This window comes from Ostrinia nubilalis, chromosome 15 (genome assembly GCF_963855985.1).
Source record: "Ostrinia nubilalis chromosome 15, ilOstNubi1.1, whole genome shotgun sequence".
Lineage (NCBI taxonomy): Eukaryota > Metazoa > Arthropoda > Insecta > Lepidoptera > Crambidae > Ostrinia > Ostrinia nubilalis.
This window is the reverse complement of record NC_087102.1, coordinates 7,465,642-7,477,036: the sequence shown is the minus strand read 5'-3', so window position 1 is coordinate 7,477,036 and position 11,395 is coordinate 7,465,642. Positions and strand designations below refer to the sequence as shown.

General features: G+C 37.3%; 1 protein-coding gene across 1 annotated transcript; it reads left to right on the top strand.

Moving 5' to 3' along the window:
• The first annotated feature begins 6,751 nt into the window (after nt 1–6,751).
• On the top strand, nt 6,752–10,827 carry LOC135078840 (arylphorin subunit alpha-like). The gene is made up of 5 exons (XM_063973395.1): nt 6,752–6,885; nt 8,404–8,537; nt 8,624–9,454; nt 9,545–9,711; nt 9,879–10,827. Exons 1-5 carry the CDS (start codon nt 6,789–6,791, stop codon nt 10,753–10,755), a joined length of 2,106 nt encoding a protein of 701 aa, XP_063829465.1. The 5' UTR covers nt 6,752–6,788; the 3' UTR covers nt 10,756–10,827.
• Nucleotides 10,828–11,395: the final 568 nt, after the last annotated feature.

The following is an 11,395-nucleotide window of genomic DNA, read 5'->3' as shown; positions in this document are numbered from 1 at the left end:
GCCTATGATCGATTATCTCATACAGTGCTTAATGTTTTTCTAACTTCAAAGATAATGGAATGACTTGAGTTTGTTTGATGCGGAGTGTCATTGATAGGGTAGGTATATGGTGCGAGATTGATCAAAAATGATCAAATTATCCCCAGAGACTATACTCCTCTTTAAATGGTAATATCCACTGGTAGTCGAAGGTTTCAAATTTTTGGAATATAAAAAAGAATTCAAATTGGTTCGCGATGATATATCTGAAATTAGGAGAAGTGAAATAATTAATCTACCTGCCAAAACCAAAGCCTTTTGCAATTCTGGATAGTAACGTTGAATGTGTCCAATTTTTTTTATATTGATATTGCAGAACTTGTATGACTTAGCTAAGTGAATTTATATGACTTCTTATTGTTTTGATGCATAAATTTAATATTATTGATTTTTTTAAGACAAATTATTTTTATAATTATTTTTTAAATTTTATTTTGTAAAGTTTAACTATTTCTAAGTTCTTTTCGTTCGTAAAATCAATAAATAATACTGATTGAATGCTAAAATTTTAATACCAACATTTTAGTAACGAAATACAGTTAATTATTTGATGACTTTTACTAGATCAAAGTTACCCCATATGACAAAAATGTCAATAACTATTTATCCCGTTAGCAGATTTTATTTTTTTAAATCTATTGGTATTATAATTGTGGTTACTTTCTATTTACGCTATAAAATCTGGGGATATCAAAGTAACCCCATTCTTCTTTTAGCTTTGATCACATACTTTTTATTTTTTTTTCTCAAAATTGAGCTATATTTTTTCATTTTTTATTACACGAATCGAGAGTACTATAAAAACCGATTATTAGACTTTTTTTGTATTTTTTTACACCCACAAATTTAAATGATATGGACCTTCAAAGTTCAAAATTGGCCAAAGTAACCCCATTCTACGGTACTTAAAAAAAGACTAAGTTGTCACTATTAAGTTAGACTTGGCGTTCTCACAGAGAGTTTCGCTAAGATGATAGCAGTCGAAAGTTGCAGTAGGTAGGCAACGATACAGATGGGCTTATCAGCTGACGTCAGTTATTTTTTAAGACGACTGAATAATATTACCTACATTGCCTGCGTATAAACGGCAAAGGACAATGTTCTTTCTCCATACATTGTTCGCCGTTAGATCAACAGTGCCGAAAAAATACTTTCTAGGTTCTAAATGACACAAATCTTTATGTAAGAACAATTATTCCTGGCGGACCAATTCTATAAACTTATTGATAGCAATATTGTTATCATAACCTCTTACTTACTAGTATTGTATTATAATATTGTATGCACATCGATTTGGGAGATGTTCTGTATTGTAGTTGTCGCAGCCAAATTGTATTATAATATTGGACGGGTTTTGGAAATAGCTCGGCGTTCCACTTTTATGATTTACTTACTTACATTTTGCACGTAAATAAATAACATGAATCCTATGTTTACTTTCCACTCTTGACATTTAACACGTGACTTACCAAACTAACTATCTCCATGGTTACCGTCTTAGTCTATGCATGACTAGGGATTGAACAACTTTTAATTGAATATTATTAACAATTCTCGATAATTTTTATCGATTGAAAAATATTCGGTATTTGAATCGAAAGGTATATTCAATTTTATCAATATCAAAATATTCAATTTTAATAATAAAATAAATATTATTTACTACCACCTATGAAATGTTCTGAAAATTGCCTGGAGCGCTCCCCCAATCCTGGGTTTTCCCTTTCCAAGCTGAGAGGACATCATTTTGGTTCTATCGATACATTATAAAGGTACTTAATATTTGAAATGTATTACCAATTATTGTTATAAGCATTTTGAGTGAATAAAACTTTCAATTCTATTAGAACTTTAGACATTTCTCTCACTTTAAGCGGCATTGGATTTTTCATCGGATTTTGAAACTGTTACAGATATATTAAAGATGATCCCATATTTATGTCATTGTCAATATCAGTATTATGATCACAATTCTTTTTTTTTTATTCATGACCTTTTAGACCAGTTGGACACATTAGTTAGCTTCTTGTAGTATCGTGCAATATATTTTTAACTTTTAATTAAAATCTAGTCATACTGTAGCAATTTGGACGATTTATTTTATTTACAAGATCGGTATCTTATTGTCTATGATGACCGCAATCAACATCACTATTACGTGGATTCCTAACAATGAAGTACGGCATTGCCTTGTGCCGATTTTACATAGATTTTATCGACACAAATTATGGAACTTCATAGGATATGGAGCAGGCCACGCCCTAAAATGTCCGGATGTCGTCATAGTATTATGGAATACATATAAAAGACTTTTATTATTTCATTTTCTAATCCTCAAGTGTCCATTACAATCTAATTAATATTTATGTATTCAAAAAGTAAGAGATCAATTTTGATACTTTACTGCTGTGCCCAGGAATCTGAGGCCGTTTCTGACAATGTCCTTTCGGGGGCCAAACCACATTTTTAAGCAACAATAAGATCAACAGTGAAACTGACCTGTGCACTGACGGACTGCCGCTTCAAGGGTCGGTCGGTAGTTGGAACCCGTCACTGGATTTACATCGTATTCACAAACATTACTATGAGGTCTCACAGTGTGCGTGGATGCAAGATGACACACGAACCAATTACAAAGCTTTATTCAATGCTATGCGTTCGATTAGCTACTTCACTTAAGCAAGCACCGTTTGTGAATACGGGCGTAAGAATCTACTTCTACCAAGCAGTGCAAAGGTTTGACAGATTATGAAAACAAATAAAATTTTGAAAAAGGTGTACAAAACGGATATTATGAATATGATAAAGGCATTGATTACTTAGTATTCTACGCATTAAAAACACAATTAAAAATTGTTATTGATATGAAAGTAATTATAAATCTGATTTCTCAAACAATTGGTAATCAGGTAACTTAAAAGATATATTCGTACCTATAATATTATGAATGTTAATTATTATCTATAATAGTAAATGATGTCATGTACCTAATTATATTAAAATATATGATAAAAGTTTAAAGTCTTAATAAGCTAATTTTAAATAAATGATAGTACCTATTAGGAGTACCTACATTTCTTTCATGAAATTAAATTGGCCAATTAAGAATGTCGGCTTATGGCAGATGGAAGATCTTGACAGAGACAAGATCTACTATATTATAAAGCTGAAGAGTTTGTTTGTTTGGTTGACCGCGCTATTCTTTGAAACAAGTGGTCCTATTTGAAAACTTATTTTTGTGTTAGATATTTTTAAAGCTAGAGCTTAAAAATTACGGACTTCCATAAAAACTTTCAACCCTTTTCATCTCCTTAATGGTAGAATTTCGAGAAATCCTATCTTATTATTCGTCTAAGTATGTCGTAAAAACATCCGTGAATAAAAATCCGATTGTGAGTCCAAGGCAGACAGTGGCACCAAGAGCCTATAATCTTTAGCACCTAAACAGGCAAAGCCAGGGCGATTGAATAGTTAATAAATTAACAAAATACACTAGCATTATTATGGAAATAAATGTTTCTGTAATGTTACCTATCTACTATCTCTGACCCAGCCTTGATCCCGGCAGATAAAAATGTTTGTACAGAGGTGAATGTTATTGTTTATATTGTCGAAAACACGCGAATAGGTCACGAAGTAATTAGCGATAATGCAGTAATGATGTAAATGATGATTCGTTAAAAATTGTGTTTAAAACAATTGCTCAAGATGAAATTGTTTTTCATTTGGATGTCAAAAATTTATTTTCTTTTGGACACCTAGGTAGGTATTTGGTTAGACTATATTAAAGGGGTTTTTATTTTATTTGTTTAACAATGTTTCAACAGCGTTTAATGATTAGGATTAAAAATGAATATTACAAATACCAGAGGTGGAATTGTGTAAAGTAATCGTTATCATTTGACAGTTCATAACGTACGATTATTCTGTCAAACGCTTTGTTTAACTGACTTTATCGTACGTTATGAACTGTCAAATGATTACGATTGCTTTACACAATTCCACCTCAGTTTCAAAATGAACTTCACAAAATCAAAAATAACTATTTATAGCGATGCATTAATTACAATAATTATGTGGATTTTTTTTCAAGTTCTTAGTAATTTGTGCAAGAACACCGTTAGCCCTTCGCACTAAGCTAAATATGCTAGTGACATGAATGGGCTCACTACAGTTTTTGAACGTCAGCGGGGTTCGAAACCGCGTTCCTCGGATGACGAGTTAGTCAGTCCGACCCCTACACTGTTCGGCTATCGTGGCTTCATATTGAATTCAATAGAGATAGCATGGAAATAGAAGTGGAAGTGGAAAGAAGAGTGAAACATATTTCGAATAAATATTCGAGTTACCTATAAGGAAATATTTTAAAGCGACGACCTGATAAAGGCAGCAGGAATGCGCTGGATACAGGCTGCTACCAACCGTGCGATGTGGCAGTCATTGGGGGAGGCCTATGATCTGCAGTGGACGTCCTGTGGCTGAAATTATGATGATGATGATTCAAAAGCGAAATGCATTAAAGTTAGAGAAAGAGGTACGGACTCTTGCCTTATTCCACTTTCATCCCCTACTTCATCTCTAAGATAAGATACGTTCATGAATTTTAAGATTATTTAAGTGTCTACAGCTAGGGACTGGAATTCGTTGCCTGCTGCTGTCTATCCCGAAGATTATAATCCGGGCCTTTTCAAGGCGAGAGTGAATAGGCACTTACAGGGCAGATAATGTACCATCCTAGACTGAATCCCACTTAACATCTGGTGCGATTGTGGTCAAATACCTGCCTTGTTATGCATAAAAAAAACGAGAATCTCTACCAAAATTCATTGAAATAAAATTGTCTTAGTTACTTTTTGCATGATAATGCCAACCTATTACCTAATGCGCGGCATGTTGTGCGGAAACTTTTTACTGATAAACCAATTGAATTTAAAAACACGTTAATAAACACTGATTATAATAAGTTACATGTTACTTTGAATAATACCAATAATACTCATGATTCCAGGTAGACAATGGCATTGAACCTACACCTACCTACTTAATTGTGAACCTGAAAGATTTTTTAGTGCTAATAATTGTCATAGTCATTGTAGGTAGTTGAGGCCGCAGCTTAAGTACACGTAGAAAATACCATCCATGCGTTAGTTTTTTTTTATCCACAACGAGGCCTGTATCTCACCTGATGGTAAGTGACGATTAAGCCGAAGGTGGAAGCGAGCTTCACCCGGAATCCTCAACCACGGAGGAACTGGCTATCTTACCTCTTACTGCCGGAACACAACAATGCTGTTAACATTGTTTTTATGGCGACAGACTTAGGTGAGATAGTGGTAGCTAGCCAGGCTATTTATACCACAAACCAAACCGAACAGAAAAATCTGCCCCCTCTGGGAATCGAACCCGGGACCTCTGCGTCTGAAGCAGGTGGTCTTACCACTAGACGGTTCACTATTTATACCCCTATAGGTATTTGCAGAGAAGGTTTTAGTGTAGAGCCCACGGTATTCCCTAAACATTTTGTTTTCTAGAACCTGTATTTAAAATTAAAAATCCACTGAGTACTTAGTTACCAAATCCTTAATATCCTTTAACTGCACTTATTTAATACACTGGACCGCAAAATCAAAGGGTCGGTTGGAAAAATCTTGTTTGTCTTGTTAAGTATATCTTCAAAAATGTCAATATCAAATATCTTTAGAAGTTATTTGGTACCTATCCACTAACCTTACAAAAGAAAAATAATAAAAGCTTGTTTTTACAAAAAGTTTTTTTTTATTATAATTTTATTTTACACTTTTTAGTTGTATCTCAATCTCAGAGCCCTGGAGATCATCTAGCACTAAAGTGCTCGAAAAGACAAATCCAACGAACCCAAACTCGATGAGGTTCCGCCGTTTCGTTTAGGAGTTCCTATGGCCACCTCCTGACTCCATCATCAGACCAGCTCAATGGTACCATAACATTGCATTGTCATCGTACTTACATAAGTATACCAAATTTCAGCTCAATCGGTTGAGGAGAAGTGGTCTTAAATTCAGTTGCAAGATTTGTCCCACACATACTAACAAGTGAAGTCAATATAAAGCTTGTAATAAAAAAGATTACAGATTTTCATTCGATATCTGTGACACCTCCTGTACCTCTAGCATGAATAACAGCTTTCATCTTCGAATCATTTGCGTATTCGACAAAATTCGATACCGTAACGAACGATAACGTGACAATTTTGATTCTCAAAATAGGTTTCGTGCAACCATTTCTCATAGTAAGTTCACTTTACGACACGTTCACAAGGGTGCTGTTGTAGTTTTCGTACTAAATCTTTTATGACGATATGAATACGCAAACAATTCCACCTCGAAAGTTTTTCGTGCTAGCCGTACTGTGATCTATCTTTCTAGCTTAATACACACCAAAGGGGCACAGAATAAAGCGATTACGACTATAGGTAGTCTAGTTACATTTTGACTGATTACGAAGAAAGGTCCCAATATAAGTGGTATTTAACGGTGAGTTTAAATTCCAATAAAAAGTTAAACTTATCTAGATATCAACGTCTAAGATTCGTGTGTTTATCAACACAAGCTATCCCGAATTATTTGCAGGCCGTAATACAACAATAAGCGATTACGTTCGGACTGATTAGGCTAGTAGGCAGCAAGCAGCCTACAAGATAAGGGGGCAAGATCGTATAAATACTGCCCGGGAGCACAGAGGAGGCACAGTTGTCTCCCCTCACTGGCAAGATGAGGACTGTCGTCGTTCTGGCGTCTCTGGTGGCCCTGGCTGTTGCCGGGACCGTCCCCGTATCCCCATTCAACACTCAGGTCAAAACTTACTCAGGTAAGAAAATTTTCTTTCCATGTTTAATACTTTTTAAAATACTTATTAATATTTAATACTAGCCGCTGGCAGGCCTGGCTCACTCCGCGCGGTACATCCGATAATTACCTACAGCGAAGCGCCCCGCCGGCGGGTATTATATCAGTCGAGTGTCACGCGCGCGCCCGTCAAGACGCTGGCGTGCGTTGTAGTACGTACCTAATTCTATAATCGAAGTATTATTTAAAAATGGACATAAAGAGAAAGAAATATTGTGCGGCGTTCGGGTGTTTAAATTCGAAAAGAAATCTACCGGATTTATCTTTTTTTTCGCTTCCCAGAGATGCTGAAAGGTATGTTATCCATGTAGGTAATCAATAATTCATAGGATAGTATAGGAACCTTAGATTAATAAAGCCAATAATTAATCTAAGATAGGAACCTAACCTACCATGACTACTGCTCAGAATGCGTTCGTTCGTTCGTTTCAGCCAAATGACGTCCACTGCTGGACAAAGGCCTCTCCCAAGGTTTTCCATAATGAATGCGTATGAGTCATGAATGCTACATACGTACCTCATTACATATAAGAAGATTAATTATTTTTTCACTAGACAGCAACCCTAACAGCGTAAGAAGAGTTCAGAGGCACGCGATAGAAAGAGACAAAACTTGTAGGTGAATAAAATTGTAGGTACGTAGTGCTGTGCGAGCTGAATTCCACTTTATCGCGTCGTAGCAAGACTCGCATTTATTTAAATCGTCTTGCGGAGTAATCCTTCTGTACCTGTACTATTACTTATTCTGTGCCGCTGGCCGCCCGCGACTTCGTACGCGTGGATCCCGTTTTACCCCCTTCATTTATCTTACGCGGTTTAGATTTTTTCATACAAATGTTTTTTCCCACTAACTCCCGTTCCCGTGGGAATTTTGCAATATCCTGTTGTAACTAAGCTTTAAGTTTACTAAGGTACCTACATACCAAATTTCAAGCGTCTAACTTAAGCGGTTTAGATTTTTCATGCAAAAGTATTTTCCCGCTAATTCCTGTTCCCATGGGAATTCCTAAGTATCCTATAACCAGCCCAGGAGTATGAAGAATAATTGTACCAAGTTTCGTTAAAATCCGTCAAGTAGTTTTTTTTTCTATAAGGAACATACAGACGGACAGACAGACAGACAAAAATTTTACTGATTGCATTTTTGGCATCAGTATCGATCACTAATCACCCCCTGATAGTTATTTTGAAAATATATTTCATGTACAGAATTGACCTCTCTACAGGTTTATTATTAGTATAGATGTTCAAATAAGTTTTTAAGCAACACCAGGTTCAGTTCTGGAGAAAATATCGGTAAACATCATTATTAATTTTCAGCCACAGAATGTCCACTGCTGAACATAGTCCTCCCCCAATGATTTCTATATTGCCCGTTTGTTAGCGGCCTGAATCCAGCGCCTTCCTGTTACTTTTTTGATGAAAGTATCAGTAATATTTAATGATAAAAGTATTTAAAAAATCATTTCCATTGTTACAGTTGAGCCTGCGACCAAGGTGAAGCAGTACAAAGTATTGGAGCTTTTTGAAGCTATCACCCAAGTGAACAAGAATGCGGGGTACTACGCAGTTGGCAAGGACTACAACATCATGGCTAACATCGCCAATTACGAGGTAGGTGTCTTCGCACCATGTTATGGGTAAATTAAATTAGTAGGTAATTCCATTTCAAATCATAACGAGATCGTTTTTAATTTCAGGAACATGATGTTGTTGAGAAATTCTACAAGATGTACCAACAAGGTTTCGTTCCCAAGACCTACCTTTTCTCAATCTTCGATGACAAGATGAAGGCTGAAGCGATGGCTCTGTACGACGTGTTCTACTACGCCAAGGACTTCGAAACCTTCTACAAGACCGCTGCCTGGGCTCGCGTCCACGTCAACGAAGGCCTCTTCGCTTACACCTTCTACATCGCCCTTGTCCAACGCCCAGACACTAAGGACCTGGTATTCCCAGCTTTCTATGAAATCAGGCCTGAATTCTACACCAACACCGAATCCTTCACAAAGATGTTCTACGGCAAAATGCGTGGACCACCATTCGAAGACTTCGAGCAGTACGGAATCGAGGAGGCTGGTGACTACTACTTCTACTACGCCAATTACTCAGATTACCACACATATAACCACGAGGAATACAAACTCGCTTACTTCACTGAGGACATTGGCTGGAACACTTTCTACAGCTACTTCCACTCCATCATGCCTTTCTGGGAACATGGAGACAAACTGACTTACGGCCTTTTCAAGGAGAGACGTGGAGAGTACTACTACTACTTCTACCAACAACTCTTGGCCCGTTACTACCTGGAGAGACTTTCAAACGGCTTGGGCGAGATCCCCACTTTCTCTTGGAACCAGCCATTCAAATACGGTTACTACCCGTTCATGACCACCAACTACTACCCCTTCGTGCAGAGGCCTAACTACTACTACATGCAGACTGAGAAGAACCTTGACGACCTGCGCTTTGTTCGCAACTACGAAGATATCTTCATGAACTATCTGGAGATGGGCCAGTTCAAGGCTGTAAGTATTGAAAAATACAATGAAAATGAATTGTATATTATTGACTTTACGCTATGAAACCAATAATGGCTGATTTTATTTTTATTTTAGTACAACCAAGAGGTGGACTTCTACAACTCTAAGGCGATCAACTTCGTCGGCAACTTCTTCCAATCGAACCCCGACCTGTACGAGAAGGTTGGACCTACCCACTACCACCGCTCCTACGAAATGGCTGCTCGTCGCATCTTAGGCGCAGCTCCTAACTCATACAAGGAGTAAGTATTATGTATAAGCTGACAGATTATAGGATTTGCAAAATATTTTATACGTACATGTTATTTATTTGTTTTGCATTAGGCCTTAATTGTAGCATTATCTTCCAGTCAACCTTCGGACATGCGCTTACTTATTGTGTATACTTATGATAAAATATTTGTTTCAGCTACTCATTCGTCCCAACTGCCCTGGACTTCTACCAGACTTCCCTTAGGGACCCTGCATTCTACCAGATCTACAACAAGATCCTCAGCTTCATCTTCAAGTACAAGCAATTCCTGCAGCCCTACACTCAGGACACTCTTCACTACATCGGCGTTAAGGTCAACAATGTTGAAATCAGCAAACTGAACACATTCTTCGACCTTCACCCCTTCAATGCCTCCAACACTGTGATCTTCTCCGATAGCGAGTTGGTTAGTCCTAAGAAATCCTTCATGGTTCTGCAGCCCCGTTTGAACAACGAAGACTTCACCGTTAAGATTAACGTTAAGTCCGACATTGAGGAGCAAGCTACCTTCAAGGTTTTCGTTGGTCCTAAATACGATGGCAAGGGCCTCCCGATTGATTTTGAAGACAACTGGATGAACTTCGTTCAAGTGGACTGGTTCCACCACAAGCTCACCAAGGGAGAGAATGTGATTGAGCGCAGCTCCGAGGACTTCTTCCACTTCAAGGAGGACTCTCTGTCCATTGAAGAGATCTACAAGCTCCTGGACCAGAACAAACTGCCACTTGACATGAACGAGAGCTACGACGAACTGCCGAAGAGGCTTATGCTCCCAAGGGGTACCAAGAGCGGATTCCCTGTTCAATTCTTCGTCTTCGTGTACCCTACTAAGGCTCTGCCCAAGGAGTTGGAAGAGTTCAAGGATGTTCTCCTGGATGACAGGGCGTTCGGATACCCCCTGGACCGCCCCGTCTCCCCCTACTTCATGCAGCCTAACATGTACGTCAAGGATGCCGAGATCTACCACAAGGGACCCGAGTTCCCTTACTCCTTTAACTCTGTCATCCACAGCAACGAAGTCATCAAACACTGAATTTATAGTTAATGTATTAAGAGATGTTGATAGAATATAGTATATAAATAACAATAAATATTTATTATACAATGTCTGCATTTAATTTCTCCTGACTTAATAAATATGTACTCATGAGATTTCCCCATTCATTTACACTATACACAATATTTTGTCTAACTTTGATCAAATTAGCTACTACTAGGTACACTACTATAATATTAATTGTGGACAAGTAGAGTTAACTAACACTTTAGTTATTAACTTTTTTTTATTAAAAAAAAGTTAATTCGTCAATCTAAATAATTTTATTTTTTAAATTCACTTTACAAAATGGAAATATCGAGAATAGAATGTCCAAATATCATTAAACAATATTTTTACATAAATATTTTTTTTTCTTCATGTACATCACACAATATTAAATCAACACCAAATCGTAAAAGTTATTATTACATTTTCAGCACAAATAATGACTTTTTCTTGAGACGTCCACCCACAAGGTCGACCGACGACCTGATAAAAGTAGCAAGAAGGCGCTGGATGCAGGCCGCTTCCAACCGTGCGATGTGGAAGTCATTGGGGGAGGCCTATGTTCAGCAGTGGCCGTCCTGTGGCTGAAATGATGATGAATGACTTTTTAGGGTTCCGTAGCCAAATG